General features: G+C 43.9%; 1 protein-coding gene and 1 long non-coding RNA gene across 8 annotated transcripts in view; one reads left to right on the top strand and one right to left on the bottom strand.

The window, feature by feature from the left end:
* LOC116281343 (uncharacterized) overlaps positions 1-18,220 on the top strand; it is a 133,588-nt gene extending 115,368 nt beyond the window's left edge. For 3 of the 4 annotated variants that reach the window (XR_012074743.1, XR_012074746.1, XR_012074744.1), the window contains 3 exons: positions 1,773-1,934; positions 7,615-7,696; positions 18,033-18,220. This is a non-coding gene — a long non-coding RNA (uncharacterized lncRNA). The remainder of the gene's footprint in view (positions 1-1,772; positions 1,935-7,614; positions 7,697-18,032) is intronic. The other variant, XR_012074745.1, reaches the window with a different exon arrangement.
* The window catches only part of POU6F2 (POU class 6 homeobox 2), a 424,404-nt gene that overhangs the window by 38,897 nt on the left and 366,409 nt on the right, over positions 1-19,098 (bottom strand). For all 4 annotated transcript variants that reach the window (XM_072965442.1, XM_072965444.1, XM_072965443.1 and 1 more), the window contains one exon: positions 9,885-10,031. In XM_072965442.1, the coding sequence (XP_072821543.1) occupies positions 9,885-10,031 (147 nt within the window). The remainder of the gene's footprint in view (positions 1-9,884; positions 10,032-19,098) is intronic.

The following is a 19,098-nucleotide window of genomic DNA, read 5'->3' as shown; positions in this document are numbered from 1 at the left end:
AGTTGATGATATGCTACCCACATCTTTGAGAAGATTGTATCATATCATGCCAACAACTTGTGGGCCAGCAAGAAAGTTACAGTGCTACAGTGTCGTGAATGATACAATGAACATTTATTGAAAGGCTGGATGCATTTCATATGTGAATTTGATGCTTTCCCCCCTCTGAGAGCATTATGCTTAACCATAAAAATTGTTTGCAGAATGTTGCTCTAGGGGTGCTAAGTCAAAATTCAGCACTTCCTCTCTTTCCTTGCCCCCTGACCCAAGTCAAGTTCAACTTTCATTCTTTAGTTGGAAAAACTGAGACATAAATAGCTTCTACTTCCATCCCTGACTTTTTACTAACTACTGCTGAAAAGGAGCCATCATCAACAGCCCTATAGAAAGACTGTACAGTAGTCTTTCTGATACTGGATTTGATTAAGGTTATTTATCAAGTAAATAACACTTCCAAAATTATAAGACCCCCCCACATTTTTTTTACAAGTTTAATGTTTGTGGAATTAGGCCCCTAAGAATAATATTTTCTTTCTACAAAAAAGCTATTATGAGGTTGATGGTGTAACTTAGATCAGTAGTTTTCTTAGACTCATAATGCAGAATTAGATTTTTCTCTTTTTCTGCCCAATGGTTTACCTCATTAGATGAGGAGCATCAAATTCCAAAGGGAAGGCTCTAGAAGTGTACAGGGCCTTGCCACTTTGGGAGCTTATTCAATTCTAAGATCCTTTTACAGAAGCCCCAGTCAAGGGTTCACTGGGATAGAGTTTCCTGCTTTGCTCTGTAAGGCTCACTGCTGAGCGCCCACAGGAAGCACAAACTTCTTTCTTCACAGTTGTCCACATGGCTAGGATGCCTCGTGGAAGGCAGGGGACCGCGAGTCCCTCAGACCCAGACGCCTTGAGGCTGATTTTCTCTGGCAAGATGAAGTGGAGATCTGAGGTCAACTTTTCAAGGTTATCTCATGGCTTTAGAGACTTCCCTGAAACTGCTTCTCTAGTTCCTCTGATCCACAAAAATAATAATGATGAGAATATTGATGAAAATGCTCTCTATTTATTTTGGCAAGGTTTATAGCTCGTTAGAGTTTTCAAGTGTGTGTGTATGTATGTGTGTTTATGTATCTTCAAGAGAAATTTGTGAGGCTGATAGGGCAAGAATTACAGTTCCCGTCTGTAGATGAAACAGTCAGATTTCTGGATTTGTGACAAATCTATTGGCGGATCCAGGAAATGAACAGAGGTCTTTGAACCCCAGACCCTGGGGGAGGTGTGGGGGGATGGGTGTGGACTTTGGGCTGACACCTCAGTTCTGCCGTTTACTGAAGGTATCATCCCAGGGAGCTGCCTTAACTCTCCTAAGAATTTGTTCATCTGCACAGCTGGGATAATCAAACCGACCGTGATCAGAGGGGTCATAGATGATGCCTGCCCCATGGTGAAGCCTCCGTGTGTGGGAGCTATTATTTCTTTTATTCTTTTCTAGACATCGCTTAGCCTGAAGGAACATTCAGCAAAATAGCTCCGCTCTGATAAATAAGACGGTTAAAGAGTTTTGCACACTGAAATAAGCCACATGGACATTATTTAGGGATATTATTTTGCCAAAAGAGGGCACTAATTGAAACGCAAACTACGCTAGTGAAACAGTTTCCAAAGGTCAGACCAGCTTTGATGGCACTTGGTGTCTTGTTACTTATTGCCTGTTTAGAATTACAGATGTAAATTAGGTTGCCCCATTAGCTAATTGGCTCCTTTCCTATTCTTTAGCCAGAAAGTTGTGCCAACAGTCTTGATCCAGGAGCCCACATGAGAACACATTTCTCCAGTTCCAGGAACGTGAAATACTCACAGAGGAAGAATTAAAAAAAAAAAAAAAGCAATGGCCAGGAAACAAATGTGTCAGCACAACAATCCAAAGTTCTGCTTTAGGTAAGAGGAACCCTGATTGTCTCTGCCTCATCGTCAGAGGGAATCCCCGAAACTGGATTTTTTATTCTGTTTCTGCCCACTCCTCTAATTGTGCAGGACAGGTTTGCCCTGCTGACTTTTGCTAGGGGAGAAAGGTAGAAAGAAGGATTTCAGAGGGTGCTTAATTTTCCAGTTCTTTAAGTTGGCCAGCTCTCTGGGCGAGTGACACGAATGGGCTTGACCCTTTCATTTCAGGACTGGAGGAGGTAAGGGGCGAGCGGGAGCAGGGGCGACCTTCCCTTCCGCCCGCAGCAAAGGTAGAGCAGAACAATCCGCTGTCATCACGAGGCACGGAGCCTCGCTTCTGCTGGTGGCTCTGAGCAGCTCTGAGACCCGATGACGTCCCGCGTGTCAGCAGCTGAGCCCCTGCAGAAGCGAGGCCTCCCAACAAATCCATCTCCCGTAATCGCGGCGGGTCTTCGGGGAGCATTAGCCACATTCACCGTGAAGGGCGCCCCACTCCTCAGGACGGGGAAGGACCAGAGGCCGGGCCCCGTCGCGCTCCGCCCCCTCCGCTCTACCCCTGGCGGTGTCACTGCAGGTGACAAAGCTCCAGCCAGCGCACCGCAACGGGGCGCCTCAGGAAGGCCACCCGTTTGTCTACCCTCGGTGTTGGGGAGTTCTTCGGAGGGGTGTGGGGTCCCCTTCCCACACACGTGCTATGCAAGTGTGCACCCAAAGCAGTAGCGCAGAGACCACGGCAAAGCCTCGGGGGCAGAGCGGACCTTCCCTGGAGGTGGTTCCTTTTAGATTGGAGTCGTTATTTCACATTCAAAAACGTGGACAGGGATGCTCCTGAATTACATCTTGCAGCATTTCCCAAAGTGTAAATGGGGTGGACAGGGATTCCGGGAAAAGCAGGGTGAATAATTTAAAGGAGTATGTGGCGTGTCGGCTCGGAGGTCGGGGCCCCTGCCCGTCCTCATCCATATTCATCATCCGCGGGGTCGCCCCGCGCGGACCGAGTCCCCAGACCGCCGGGCGGGGACACGCACGCGACACAGGGCGCTGCGCTTCCCCGCGCGCCTCGCCGTCTGTGCCGACTCTTGGGCTGGCCCCGCCCCCCAGGCTCACACTTAGGGACGCACTACTTCAATGCAACGGCCTCTCCTGAAATGAGGAACTGGAGCTCGCAACTGGGCTCAAAGGGGACATCTGATACGTTAGTGGGAAGACTGAGGTTGTTTATTGTGGCTATTGTTTCATCTTTATTACGCGGATGAAGCCAGGGTAAAATTCTTATGTTACGAACCCCGTAAACATACACTTCCCAGGCTCTAGAGTGAGCTGATTTTAAAAATGTTGTTCTGTTTTAAAGACGCTACTTGATAAGTATTTCACTGAATGTGATTGAATCTTCACCTCTTTTTAAAACTTCATAGAGTGGTATTTGCCAATGAGAAAACAAAATCTTTTTTTTTTTAAATTGAAATATAATTGCCGACAATGCTGTAAGTTCCAGGTGCACAACATAGTGATTGGAAATGAGAAAGTAAAATCTTATGTCAGGCTGTTTTTGAGTTTTGGTTTAGAAAACATGGCCAAACCCATTTGTTGAGCAGATTACATAAATAGATTGCTATGTTGGTCATATTTGGGGGTGGGGCGAATCTACATATGCCAACTCTGAATTTTTACATACCTACTCTGATTTTCAGCAAAACACGTTTGATTCTTATTTATGTGAAAGATCTAAATAATGTATTCTAGTTTTTGTATTAAAATTGTATTCTGTAATATGATTTGGTAGCTTTTTAAAAAAAATCAATATTTTTTTTTGAAATCACCAATTTTATCATAGTAATCACCTTGGGAAGGGAAGGGGAGAAATGGGCAGAGAGAGTGTTAAAGGTGTTAGGTTGAATCAGTTGTTTTCTTTCTTTTAAAAATAAGCAAGAGAATGGAAGCTTACATGGAAAAAAGTGAATATCCAGGTGGCTGAACAAGGATTTTTTTGGTGCTATTTTTTATGGAAAAAAATTACCTTTTATTTTTCGATGCTTTCAAAGTGTTTCATTATAAAAAGTGAAATACAGGTGTACATGTGAAACTCCCTAAATTCCTGATCAACAGGCTTTAGCTGGATGCGTCTCACGCATCTCAACGGCTCCAGGCCCACTGTCAACACTCCACACTTGGTTTCCTTTGCGAAAAGTTTAAAATTAGTTTTACAAACGTGGGCAGCTGTGGCTTTGTTAGTTCCCCTGTGCAGACAGACCTAATAAAATCCACAGAGGGGATCAATGGACACATTGAATAAGTTCATTATATCTCAATCCTTTGGCTGAGACTTGCATTTCTTATAACTTGATCTTCATTCATCTTATAGTGATTCTCTCTAAAAGATTCCCATATTTCTATTTAAAGTATGTGTTGAATTACTTGAGCAACCCAATATCCGGGTCAGTTGCTATTCCTAAAAGGAATAGCTACAATATTAATTTATTGATAGATTAATGTAATTTATTAAATGCTTATGACGTATCAGGCACTGCTATTAGCACATCTGACCCCACAACAAAAGTGCACGACAAGTCTTACTACACCCATTATGCTGACGAGGAAAGTCCTATAACTTATCCAAGGCCACAGAGGTAGAGACGTGTTCTCAGACACACACCAGACCTCTGTCCTTCAAAAGCCTATGTTCTTAGCCACTCTGTTGCCTTCTACAGATGTTATTTACCTATTATTATAGTTCAGAGGAACATCTCAACGCCAGCATCAAGGTTCTTCAATTCTAAGACATGTATTTTCACTGCTTTTGAAAGTTATGACATTGGAATGTCTTCCTGCCTCTCCTCCACCTCTCTCCAGCCCAGGCTGCTCTTAGTATCAGCAGATTGTTCTCCTTTGACCATGGCCTTGTGGTCATTTAGGAAGCAGTCCTGTCCTGCAGCAAACCCTTCCTTCTCACCAAACTAGCTCTGCTCGGCTATGCTTTATTCGTTTCATGGTGTGTGGATTCTTGGGTCATGTGAATGGGGAAGTCCCTTTAATTTTTCCTTCTTCTTATATATAAAAAGTAATGTTGTTTAGCTGATATTTTTTTTTCACTTGACTGGCTCTTTAAAGACTGAAGGGAGGGCTTTTGACTTGCTGCCACTTAAGAAAATTTCACAGTGGTCGAGAACTAATTTCATCAGGAAGCATTCTGAGCTTCAGTTAAAATGTAAAATGCTTTCTTTAGCCCCAGGATAAAATAAAATTTCATTTGCTTTTACTTTTCTGCAATAATGCCAATAAGGAGATATTGCCAGGGGCACGAGGGAAGCTAATTCTTTAGCTGAACAAATCGATGGTAAAGCTACTTGCCAAATCCCGACCATACCCACTGAATAAGAGTTAGGAACACACACGCGCGCACACACACACACACACACCCCTATTGAACTATCCAAAGCAAGGATGAGATTTCCCTAAAGTAAATTAATATTTTACTATTAAGATTCTCACATTCTCAAATCCTCACACAGCAGGTTTGTGTGCACAGTTATAAACTGAAAACACATAGCTTCTTTTTTAAAAAATCTTTTTTAAAATTATTTAAAAAATTTTTTTGTGGGCAGGGATGTAATTAAGTTTATATATTTTATCTATTTTTTAAATGGAGGTACCGGGGATTGAAGCCAGGACCTCGGACATGGTAAGCATGCGCTCTACCACCGAGCTATACTCTCCCCCCAAAATAGCTTCTTGATGAATAATAACAGATAACATTGAGTGATAGCATTATTGAGTGATAACTATGTGCCTGACTCTGTTCTAAACACTTTAGTCCAAGAAGCTGATGCTATAGTAATCCCCATTTCTCAGACAGAGAAATTGAGGCACAGAGAGGGTGAGTCAGTTGCCCAAGGTCTCACAGCTGGTGACTGGCAGCCTGGTTCCAGAGCCCATTCTCATTGCCTGTACTGCCTCTGCTGTATATCCAGACCAAAGAAAGATTTCCACAAAATGCTAGACCAGCTCTAAACCACGATGATGATGATTGTGACAGTGACGTATTGAGTCTTTAATTGTGTACTCAGATGCTATGGTAGGTACTTCTTTCTCACACACTGTCTCATTTCATCTTCATAATCTAGGGGCTTAGATTTGCTTAGCTTTATTTTACAATGAAACTGAAGCTCAGAGAGCTCAGATATTTGCTTAATGTCACAGAGCTAATTATTGGCTGACCTGGGATTCAGACAAGTCCGTATGGGTAGTGCCCATTTTCTGGTTTCCATGCTTCCGAGGGTTCCTGATTCAGTAAGCAAAGAGAGCCAAAATGTTCTCAGCACTGCAATCGCCCTTATCAATTTCATTATCACTAATCACCAGTAGGACACGGGCTCCTTTCCCACCTCAGACTGAAGTTGTATGTGACATGGTTTTAAAATATTTTAACATCCCTAGGTAAGGTATGTGCTCTGTGACTTTAGAATGTAGTGCTTTGTTAGAATTATTCACTCTTTGGACCAACGTCTGACTTCTGAATTAACTGCAAATGAATGGCAGGTTCAGAAAGGTATAAAATGTCTGAAAATTTTGCTCCATATTTGATCATAACTATTAGTTGAAAAAAAAAACAGAAAAAAATCCTTAATTTATATTGAGATTTCCCATCCCTTTAAATGTACTGAGATCCAGTAAACAGAAGCGTAGTCAGATTCTAAGATAGGGAAGTCAAACAGCAAGTCCCAGGTGGTAAGATTTCTTCCTGTTGAGCGTCTAAGCCCTGGAGCCTGAAGGAAGGCATATCTCCCTCTGTGTAGGGAGCATCTGCTCAGCCAAGGAGGCAGACCTAGGGCCACCTGCCCTCTGAGCATGAACCACTGGTCAGGCTGCCTCACAGCGGTTGCATTAGAATTTTGAGGATGAGACTCTGGTTTAGGAAAGCTAAGTCACTGCCCCAATGTCATAAAATAGAGGGGGAGCCTAAACTCAATCCCAGGCAGGTCTGAATTCAGTCAGGGCTCTTAACTACTGAGTAATCCCTCCTTGGTTTCCAGGTAGCCAAGAGAATCTTAGCTCTGGGGACCAAGGATCAGGGCATTTCCGGTAACAGAACACTCCTGCTTGATGCCTTCTCAGCAGACCTGCTACACCCAATCCTCAGGCGAGTGAAGCATCCTTCTCAAACTTGGGTTTAGATTTTAATGTTATTTCTTCCAGATGAACTTTCAAATGCAAAAAATAGTTGATGTCAGGAATTCAAATAAAAGAATCTTGAAATATAGTGAATATTTTCATTGTGTCTCTTCTGGAAAAGCTCTGTGGAGATTTGTAAGGAACTGAAAATCGGCTGGATATATAGTAATCCTAGTGTACACAGTATTTTGAGCATTAACTTAATTCCAATGTATTCTTACTTTTTGTACCACATTAATACAAGCCAAAGGAGTGTATACACACACACACACACACACACACACACAAAAGAATACTTGCCCTTTTGGGGGGGTATAATTTGACTATTTTGTAAAGCTTAGACAAGTATCTTTGTGCTAAGAGATGCAGAGCAGACACCTTTCTCTGGGAAGATGATGGTGTTTATATTACAAAGATTTAAAAAAGAAAAAAACATAGTGCCGCATGAACATAGCCACTTCCTCTACTTTGGAAAAGTGACTCTCTTGGTCTCTTCTTGCACTAGGAGGGGACGTGATGCTCTTGGGACGTGTTTCAAACTCCCAGACAAGATTTTGCAAGTGGGCATGATTGATTTCTCTGTAAATGTAAGTTGTTTTCTTACTTCCGGAGAGGTTTGTGTTTCACAGCAAATCAGCTACCATAACTGATCTCTACAATAGAAAAATTAAGGTTAAAATCAACTCTTGTGCAATATTTGCGGATGCCAGTCAAGTTTCTACGCTGAAGCCTGTTTTCTCACGGGTACCTGTGGGCTGGGAGACCTACCCCTGGGATGGGGGCTGGCAAAGGCCACACGAAGCCGAAGCTGTCACTCTAGCCCCTGAGAAGGAGGTGGATTTGTGCCTGGCAAAATGGTCAGCCACTAAATCATCAGATGAAAAACTCCTAATAATTCCTTCTAAACCATAAGGCATTTTCCCCATCACAAATACTCAAGTGGTGGGGCAGAGTGGTACGTTTTACTTAGACATCAGAACAAAAAAAATTAGAGGGAAATAAATACACATCAGTGGTTATGGTGTCTATCTTGAACAGTTAAAAAAATTTTTTTGTCCAACTATGTAATTTTTTTAATTTAATTTTTTTGTGAGGGAGAGGTAATTAAATATATTTATATACTGATTTATTTTTTAGTGGAAGTACTGCTGATTGAACCTCGGACCTCCTGCATGCTAAGCACACACTGCCACTGAGCTATTCCCTCCCCTCCTGAACTCTTAAAATTTACATCTCAAGGGCCAGCCACCCGGCAGGAAAGAATCAGGGTGGTGTTTTTTAGGTACAGTTCTAGGAGACAGCTTCCAGGACTGACCTGATCTGAGTATGAGTTAGAGATATTATAACCAACTTTTCCTCCACACCAGTACCCCGTCCCTCCAGAAAACTTAATAGGCTTTTGAGAGCCTCCAATTTAGAGTCGGCTGCATAAGATGATCCTTTGATGAAAAGGGATTGGAACAAGGGTTAAAGCCGACACTGAGAGGTGAGTGTGGAGGGCACGGCGTTCACACAGCCCTCCTTTAACATGTGTGCTGTGCACCTGTGATAAAACGATTCATTACCTGGGGCTGCTCTTTGACAAGCTCCATCGTTCAGGCCCCTGGACCCTGCACCCGCCCAGGAAATAAAACAAGGTCAGCCTTTTTTTTTTTTTTTCCCTAGGACATGGATGGAGACGGTTTAGCTTATAATGCAGCTCTGTTTACTCTTTATGTAAAATAAAAACAGGGTTCAAGACACGGCAATTCCTGTTCTCCGCAGAGCAGGCCAAGCAGAGAGGAATAAACTCACTCGCTGGGTGAATAACCCTGGGGGTAAAAATCTTGGCGAGGAGGCAAGCGACTTCTCTCTTGTGTTTCATCATCAGAAACAGAAACATTTGAGAACAAGGTGCCCTGCCCGGCAAGGCTGGGCTCTGTGTCAGGCCTTTGAATGGAGGGCGTCCCCGACACTGTCAGCTTCAACCTCTTTGGCGTCGTGCGCAGTGTTCTGGTTACTGGGGGTCTTGAAGAGGGGCCACCCTTGTCTGAAGCTCTGTCGGCATCTTGGTGGCCAAGACGCAGGGACACCAGTGGTGTAGGGGATCGGATGTGCTTGCTCGAGACCTGAGGGAGGTTTACTGGTCCTGGCAGGTGGAAGAAAACCTACAAGCAGGCCAGAGACCACTGAGCTTCTGTGAGAATCAGCAGGAGGCCAGGCACGGGCAGCGACTGGCCCTGGGCTTCTCTCTAACTCACATTTTTTTTTCTTTATTACTTTTCCAGGACATTTTGAATCATTTCCCATCACCTTCCCATACATCCAGAAATTGGCTTTATTAAGGCTAATTTCGAAATCTTAGAGCCATGAGGGAAGGGAACTTATCAGTTTCCTCTGTTAACCCTGGTTTCACAAAAAAAAAAAAAAAAAGAAAAAAAGAAAAGAGTAAAACTGAAGTTTTATTTTTAAAATTTAACTTTTTTTTTTTTTTTAAGAATTCCTCGGTCAGGAAAAGTAATTTCTTCAGTGAAAGTCATAACCATGAGGCATCATATGGAAATCAAACCAAAATAAAACTTAAGACATTCCAGGGGGAAGGCAAAAAGAAAACCTTGCTTCTAAAAGAGACAGACACCTCCCAACCCTTCTCCTGCTCTTGACGTGGCTGGTGAACATTATTTATTGGCCTCCAGTGGAGGCGGTTACATATCACTGTCATGCAAAAGCAATTCATTTCCTTTTCCAAGTTCAAGCTGCCAGACAAATTCACTCTCGGTCCCATCTCCCACTCACCTGTCCTTGTGCATTAGTAACTAGTTGACCCGTGACCCCCTGAAGGCTGGAGAGGGCATTGCCAAAGGCCTGTGAGCTTGCTACGGAGCCCATGGCTGCTACTGCCGCAGCGGCTGCAGCCTGACTTGCTAGTGGATTATTAACCAGCTGCAAAGAGAGAAAAGATCAGGGTGAAACCACCGAGACAGGCACAGGCACAGCACACGGAAACAGCATTCACTTGGCGGAGGGAGTCCTCGCTCCCAACGGCTCATGCAGAGGAACCCACTGGAGGGGGCTGGGGGGTTAGGGGAGCTTGGAGGTGAGGCTGGAAGGGAAATCAGTCTCCACCAACACCAGGCTGCTTAGTGGAGCCTGGGTTTGGGACTAGCCCCAGCAAAGAGGGAGGTGGACCCCTAGGGCAAGGGGTGGGGGCTGTTAAGATCTTCCTAGATGGAGAAAAATGATTTTTGCGAAGTCCCTGGATTTTGTTCTCTAGATGAAACGAAGCTCGGAGGAAATGCCTACTTTCCTGAAAGTAACCAGGCAGAATGTGGCATTAAAACAGGATGGGAGTAGGAGGGGGGCACAGGAACGGAGCTGAAGGATTTCTGCAAATAGATTTGTCATTTTCGTGTGTGAATTACAGTTTCTTTTAGGGTCATCCGGTAAGGCAGGGGCCTCCCTCCACCTCCTTCTCCAAGGAGGAAGAAGACCAAAGTCAGCAGAGTTGGAAACCTCCAGCCTCCTTGCTCTCAGAGGGCGAGTCTAGGGTTGGGATTTTGCGAGGGCTCGCCCAAACCATGGGATTCATGGCCAGTGAGAAAGGTCCTTTGGTGAATGGTCAGATTGACAGCAGTTTGCTGTTTTTAGCTAGTATATGGCCTTCCCTTGGCCTCTTTCCTGGGACAAGAGTGAAACTGGGAGGAGAATTTGACTGCGGGTGAAGGATGGGGAGCCGTCCAAGGAGGAGGTCATGGCTGCCAAATTTTGTTTCTCCATGGAGACCAGTTCAATATTCTTTATCCTGCCAATTTTCCACGTCACAGGTTTTCAGGCCTTCTGACCATGAGGCAGAAGTGTAGCTTGAGCTAAAAATCTGCATTTAGGTTAATGACTAGATATAAATTCAAGAAACATTTAAACTATTTTCACAGTATTGGTTTTGATACATGAATTTCATTTGTATTTATTCCAAGGTGTTATTTTTCCCATATAGTTCCTCTCAAGTACAACGATTGTTGTGTATAATAATGCATTTTCCATCACCAGTTCCCACATCCATGAAATTCCTGCATTTAGCAGAAACCTGCCAAGACTAAGACTTGGCGGAAAAAAATTAATGCCATACTTAATTCAAGTCCTGGAAACTCTTTTAAAGATGCCTTTTTTTTTTTTTTTAAACTTTCTTCTTTACTTTCTCTTCGCTGTCTCAGTTTCTCTCTTTCCCTTTTTCTTTCCTTCAAAACAGATTTTATTACTTAATTCCTTTTGAAATTTGCCTAGAGTTTGTATCATCTGATGAGAACATAAATACTAATTGTCAGTATTAACATATCAAGAAGGACAGGAATTTAATAATTCTTTCTCCCCCCATCAATGTGCTATCCTTATCTTACTGGTTTCTTTATTCACTTATAACCAAATTTCACATAACTAGTTCTGCAGTAATTCCATTGACGCAGCATATTGTTTTAGAAATGAAAATCCATTTTCAGCTCATTACTTTATATATCTTTTGCCTTTATCTCTCTCTCCTAAGAGATAATAATGCTTTTCTTTTTAAGGAGAAAAGAAAAATTCTCATTTCTCAGCCTGAGTAAGGAGAAACCCTGTCTTATCCCAGATTACCACCATGGGATTTAAAATTCAGCCTTGACTGCACCCACTGTCTGCATGTATCGCTCACTTCCCCACCTTCACTGGGCCTTGATCTTGGTTTTCTGAGCATGTTTGTACAGTGTGCACAAGGCAGGTAATGGTATATGCTGAATGGAAACGCTCCTTGTTTTTTGGCTTGGTCCTACCTAAAGTGAAAGAGATCATTGTGTGTTCTTTTTTTCGCTACAAAAGTGAGAAGCCCCTGGAGGAACACCTTCCCCAGAGGGGCCAGACAGACACTGCGCGGGGGGTACACCGTTCTCAGGCCATCTGCCAACTGCTGTGTTTGCATTTCTTTCACGCAATACAAATTGAAATCACCATGAAATTCCTGAGTTTCAGGGAGATCTCACATTAAGCTTCTTAATCTCAGAGAAAGATTAAATTATGTGCAATTTGGTTTGAATGTTGAATATGCAATTTTGTCCATGAATTTTGGGTGAAAAATTCAAATCAGTACGTACAGAATGCTTCCCAAAGAAGATAGGCAGTGATTCTAATTTAAGGAAGAGAAACTATTTAAAAGAATTGTAAGACATTTCCCTAACATCTTGGTCAATCAAAAACTCATGTAGGAAATTTTAGAATTACTCTCTGGATACAGCGCAATAGTATAGATGAGAATTTCTGACGTGTAGGACACTAGTGTGTTGTTCAGCTGTTATCCCATGTATGTGCAATAAATTTGGGCACTATATAAAGGATACACCGTTGTTCTGCATATAAAACAAAGCAGCTGCTTAAAAGTGGGCTCTGAGCCTTTTGTGTTACGGGGCCAGGAATGGGTACACTTCTACTGCTTTGGGAGATCGCTTCAGCAACCACAGACGTCCAGATTTGGTTTGTATTTTTTTTAAATGTTTATTTCCTCTATATCCTGGTCCTAGGTTGAATTCCAACGTGTTCCTCTTTTAGCTGCCTTTCCCTCTTAATGGAGCAAACGCCAACTCGATGACCTTCTTATTGCCTGCCTTGCATCCCTAGGTCTTTGTGAAGGGCGCAGGGGCTCTGGGGAGATGCTTTGCTGGCCCTGGGAAGCAGAGTCGGAAGTGAAGGCGGGGGAGTGAGTGGTACATGCGGACAGCGGGTCCAAGTCAATCTGTAAGCTGACAGCATTTCAGGTTGACCCTGGGTATTGTTGATGGGTGCAGCTTCGTAAATATCTTTTGGCTTTTCTGTCTGTGACTGTCAAGGCAGGGATGTAATATACATTAAGATATGTGGCAGGGACAGGGGAGGGGATGGTCAGGAAACCATACGTGTTCTCTTCATCACCTCAGGTCATGTCACTCTGTATTGTCCCCCGTCATGTCATATTAGCAGTGTTCCTCTCAGTACTTCTTCCTGATTGGAGACTCAGGGTAGATTTAGACAGTGGGGAGGCCCAGGCACAATAAATGCACATAATGAGCATGTTAACGTTCTGCGATCAACTGGACATTTTGAAGTTGCTGCCAAGTGTGTGCCTTCAGATTTCATGGCCAATGTACCGAACCATTAAAGGATGGCCCAAGTGAGGTCTGACTGGATTACGTACTTGTGTTTTCAACGGGCCAGCTTGAAAGACATGCTTCATTTTGGTGCATGCTTGTTTGTAAATGCGGAAGCTCTGAGAGCAAGGATCTGCTGAGAGACAAGGGTCCTCACGTCACATACAAATGGATGCTGGGCGTTGAAAACATCAAGTGGTCATTCTCTGATTCTTAGTCCAAAAAAGCACTACCAGAACCACTAACTTCTTGACAGCCCCCTACCTGCGAATTTGAGAGAATAAAATAACAGAATAAAAGAACAAAAGTAATTTTGCACCGGTTGGGAAGGGCTGAAAACCTCACAGAGCCCATCCATCACATAGTTGAGGGCATCAGCTCTGAAACCAGCCTGTCTTGGCTTGTGGCTTGAAGTAAACCATGCCTCAGAGTCTCACAGATAAAATGGGTGAAAAGATGGCGCTACTGCTCACAGGGTCATGATGAGAATTAAATAACTATACAAAAAAGTTTTAGGACAGTACCTGGCGTATACCGTGTTCTAAATCATGCGAGCTGTCAGTCACAGTTCACAGCACACCAGGATTTTGAGCCAAAAAATTTATCAGAATTGGAACTCACCTCATAACTATCTTCTTTCTCTGGAAATCATGTGAACTCAGGTAACCGTATTCTCTGTTTTTCTATTTTAACTATATTCTCTAAAGAGTAGCTTGAAGGAAGCTGTTGGTTAACTTATAGGATCGTTAGATGAGGTGACTCGCATGATTTAAAAGATAAAGATGCTGTTTAAAAATATTTCAGACTGGAGGACACCAGAAAGAAGTAGTTAATTCATGCCTCCACCTGCTTATCCTGGACCTCTCAGATTCAATCATTTACAGAGAAATTTACCGAGAAAGCAGTGTTTTGATTACAAGGTCAGGGTAGGTAGGTAGCAGACCAGCAAAAGGCTTTTTCTTTTGGTCCGTTATCACACACTTGGTTTACAGCATTTGTTAAGTTTCCATAAGGACAGCCGTCCTGCAGTTTAATCCCTGCCTCATGTCAAAATATTGTGAATGAGTCTATTCCACAGTTGCTGATTTGATAGTGAAGGCACGCAGGAAGAAGATTTATAAAAAAAAAATTTCCCTTGGGATTGGCAGTGGTTGATTTCTACATATCAGTAGGGATATTGGGTACTCATGTAATAAGAATAAGTCCACATTCCTACATCTGTAGTGCTTTCTGCACGTTCTTGTCATCTGTGGACACTAAGTGGTGATGAAAAGAAAAGCTTTGATATCGCCTCTTCAGGGAGGGCTCTTGGACGATGTCCTACGTGTGATGTCATGTACATGTCACCGTGGATGATGGCGCTACCTGACAGAGGGGGTGTCTTCCTTCAAGGCTGGCCCCATCTTCTCTTTCTCTGAAAGGCTCACAACCTCCAGCCTGGTAAAGAATTCAGGTTTCTTGAATCTGAGCATTAGTCATCACAATAGTCTGCATGACAATTTGCCGAGGACGTAATTCTATTATTACAAATCTTATTTACAAAACTCTGGCTCTGAGATGATATTCTATGTCTGTAGCTTTATTCCAAGAGGCCCTTATGAATGCAGCAGGCTCAGACCTTTCTGGGGAGCAGAGCTGCCCATGATCTATAGTTTTATCATTCCCCTTGTGAGCTATGTGAATTTTATAGAGTATGGATTTTAGAGCAGCTCTTTTTGCTACTAACTTTTCAATTTAAAACTCTGAAACTGTGGTGCCATTTGTTTCTAAACGAGGATGTTCATAAACTCATGCATCACAATTCACTCCCCGTTTAAGGTCTGAAATGACCAGCAGTGGCTGCCTGGAAACAGGAGGGCAAACGTGGCTTTTCAGGTGCATTTGCATACATCAGGGCTCTGACTTTTCTTATCCTGCACATGTGAAAAAACATGTGTCTTGGCTCCCTGGGACTCTTTTACCCAAATGAGTATTTTCACTTCTTACCTTCAAGTCTGCTCTTAAAGGTCAGGGAGATACCAGTAGACAAATACCAGGAGGGTGGTCATCTCAATGACCCACCTCATGTGTGTTTTATCCAACTAAGCTTTTCCCTTGGGTCCCATGACTGTTGGGTTATAAAACCCTCGTAACAGTTAGAAATCAGTCTTGTGAGTTTTAATATTGAGCCAAGCTTTGCTGCTTGCTCTCTGCCCACTTCCCTGGAGAGATGACCACATGCCAGACGCTGACCATCCAACTTTCCGCCAACCGGAAGCCTGCATGAGCATTGCTGAGAAGCCTCAGCCTGGAGAGGCTTGGCACTGCGACATCCTGAAATACCTCTGAGTCATCAGTGTAAAACCACACTGACTTCAGTCTGGTCTTGGAAAGAATTTCATTTTCTTTTATTTTAAGTTTGTAGCAGAACTGTAAGTACAGTAACTTTCCATTAATGCTCCAGTAACTTTCCATTAACGCTCAGCCATCCTGGCTAACAGAAATTTTTTAGATGACCTGAAGTCTGAGGTTGAGTTCCTCAGAAGCAAGATGAATGGGGAAGGGAGGCTTTCCAGTCCGGTAGGGGCCCTGGAGTGGGAGACGGACCTCAGAGCTATCCCACCGCCAGGCAAGGAAGCTGGGTGTCCACCCTCCGCACCTGACAGTCCCAGTTAATAGCCCTGGGGGCGGAGGAGAGGCTTGGAAATCCAATCTCTGGGCACTGTTGGCTTTTTGATTTGGGGGCAAAGTGGAGTCCTTGGAAGAAGAGCTATAAATTCTGTTGTTGAAATCCGCCCCCCAACTCCAAGGAGTAGGGGGAACTCACAGAAAAGAGAGATTCTGGGGGATCTGGGTGGAACACAAACATGCATTGCTACAATTCAAACTTCATTCCTTTTCACTCACTAAAGTCTTCATCCCGCAAAGATTTACCCAGCACCCACTGTGTTTTGGGCACTGTGTGAGGGAGACGGTGCGAATGACAGAGTGACATGTTCCCCACCTTCGTGGGGCTTCCCCGGAAAGAGATCTGGCGGGAAGAGGCAGGAAGTGGGAAAAGATGAACTGGCCAGGGAGCTGGGTGGCAGGCTGGGGCGGGGTCATGAGAGAGGAGGTGGTGGGTTCAAAGAGACCTGGGAGGGCAGCTCTGAGTCTGTCTACCCCGTGCTTGCTCTGGGTCGCACAGAAATGTGACTGGAATGAGCCCTTCTATCTGAAAAGGAAGGGGAAGCAGCACAGTATAAGGATTAAGAGCTTGCATTCTGGAGCGAGATTGCCTGGGTTCCCATTCTGAGGCTGCCAGTAACCCGCTGTACCTGCGTGCTATGGCCTCCAGTTCATAAATCCTCCGATTCGTATGTTGAAATCTTTCTTTTTTAAATTGAAGTATAGTCGGCCTACAATGTTGTGTTAGATCTTGGTGTACAGCACAGTGATTCATATTCTTTTCCACTATAGGTTATTACAAGCTGACATAGTTCCCTGTGCTGTACAGTAGGACCTTGGTGTTTATTTTTTATATAGTACTTAGAATCTGTGAATCTCAAACTCCTAATTTATCCCTCCCTCCCCCTTTCCCCTTGGGTTATCGTAAGTTTGTTTTCTATGTCTGTGAGTCTGTTTCTGTTTTGTAAATATGTTCATTTGCATCATTTTAAATTTAGATTCCACTTATAAGTGATATCCTAGGGTATTTGTCTTTGTCTGACTTACTTCATTTAGTACGATAATCTCTAGGTCCATCCATGTTGTTGCAAATGGCATTATTTCATTCTTTGTAAAAATCATAAATGTTGAAATCTTAACCCCCAAAGGTGATGGTATTAAGAGGTGGGACCTCTGGGAGGTTCTTAAGTCACTGGGGTGGAGCCCTCATGAATCGGATCAGTGCCCTTATGAAACAGCCCCTGCAGCGATCCCTGGCCCCTTCCACCACGTGAAGACACACTGACAGGGCCCCGTGAACCAGGAGGAGGGCTCTCAACTGATCTCGACCATGCGAGGGCTGTGCTGATCTTGGACTTCCCAGCCTCCGGAACTGTGAGAAAGAAATTTCAGTCTGTGCTATTTTGTGACAGCAGCCTAAGTAGACTAAAACACTTTCCGTATCTCAGTTTCTTCAGTTTTAGCAAAATGGGAATAATAATAGAGGTAACAACGTCAGAGGGGTGGTGTGAAAAATACATGAGTTGATACATGCAAAATACTGGAAGAGTTCCTGGCCTATGGTAAGCACTATGTGAATTTTGCTATAATAATTTTATTCCTTCCAGGAACTTAGGGCCATACTGTTGTCTTAGGCTCGAGTCCCCTCTGCCCCTCACTCCCTCCAGGGGAGTCACACTGCGCTTTTCGCAGATCCTCAACTACCCCAGGGGGTTCGCGCTTGCTGTTTCTATGTCTGCAACTCTCTTTCCCATTCGCATCTCTTTTCTCTCAGGTCGCCTCCTTAGAGACACCTCCCTTGACTACTTTACTTAAAGAGCTCTTCCTTTCTTTCAGAGATTCATGCCAAAGCATGTATAAGAAAATGATACAAGGTTGGAGATTCATCTTGAAATAATCGTTGGTGGGGTGCAGAGAGCTGGTGGGGACACAGAAGAGGATCTTGCACGTGTTGATCACTGTTGAAGCTGGGTGGGGGATATATACAGTTCATTACACTTTTTTTTCTACTTTTATTCACAATTTTCTATAATACATAGTTTAAAAAAAATTTTCTTTCCCTCTCCATCTAGTCTTCTCATGTATTTCACAGCACTTGTAGAAACTAATATTACATTTCTCATCTGTTTATTCTGTTCACCCTTCTCTCTAGGATGTAGATTTGGGTTCACTGCTGCAGCTCCAGCTCCTCGAATAGCACCAGGCACCCAGTAAGTCCTCTGTTAACGCTGATGGAATGAACATATGAAGGAGTGGGTTGAAGATATCAAGGCCTGACTGGGAACTTGGTGGGAGATTGACCTTTCAGTTTACAGAAAAGAGTAAAAATTTTGGAGGCAACTTCGTCTAAACTCATCTCTTTAAAAGCATGGCATTTTATATTCTCTCACAGCACGTTGGACTGACTGGCCAGAGCCTTGAACATGGGTGAGCTGATCCCAAGGGTTTGTGAATGATCCCAGAGTGTCCATCCCTCGTGGGAGTTAGCACCAGCTCTTGGAGCCTTCCTCTCAGCCTCCCAGGGAGACCCCCGAAAGGAATCCTGGGAATATCCCAGGATGTGAAACTCAGTGATGGCAGCATCTAAGGATAAAGGCCCAGCTCTTCCCTGAACATCTGGACCAAAAGCATCCCTGGAAATCGCATGCCTGGAACCGAGTGGGGACAGGGCTGGAGGGAGGGCTGAAGCTCTAGGTTTTATTTTTTGGGAGCTGAAGGATCAGGTGGTAGTGGGTGAGGGATTTACTTTTCACCCTCGGGCTGTGGTGGAGGAGATGGAGTTGGGTTATGGAGTCTACGTATCCAGCCCAGCCTTGTGGACTAGAGCAAAGCCCCTACGAGCAGCGGCATGGGTGGGAGCAGAAGGGGCTGCTTTCCCCAGATAAGGTTGGATCTGTGTGCCCCTTGGAGGCCAGGTGACAGAGTGTGACATCGGTGAAGGAGGGGGCATGCTCTCCCTGCGTGCAGCCTCACTGTGGTGGTGGGACTTCAGGAGGTGTTGGCCATTTGGGCGTTTAGATGGTTTGTGGCTCCTGTGGATGCAGAGTCAAAGTGAGGGTACAGTGGGGAGGGTATAGCTCAAGTGGTAGAGCACATGGTTAGCATGCATGAGGTCCTGGGTTCAATCCCCAGCACCTCCTCCAAGAATGAATAAATAAATAAACCTAATTACCTCCCCCCAACACAAAAACAAAAATGAAAAACAAAATAAATGAGGT

Source organism: Vicugna pacos, chromosome 7 (genome assembly GCF_048564905.1).
Source record: "Vicugna pacos chromosome 7, VicPac4, whole genome shotgun sequence".
Lineage (NCBI taxonomy): Eukaryota > Metazoa > Chordata > Mammalia > Artiodactyla > Camelidae > Vicugna > Vicugna pacos.
Note: the sequence above shows the minus strand (reverse complement) of the source record. Positions and strands in the feature narration are given on the sequence as shown.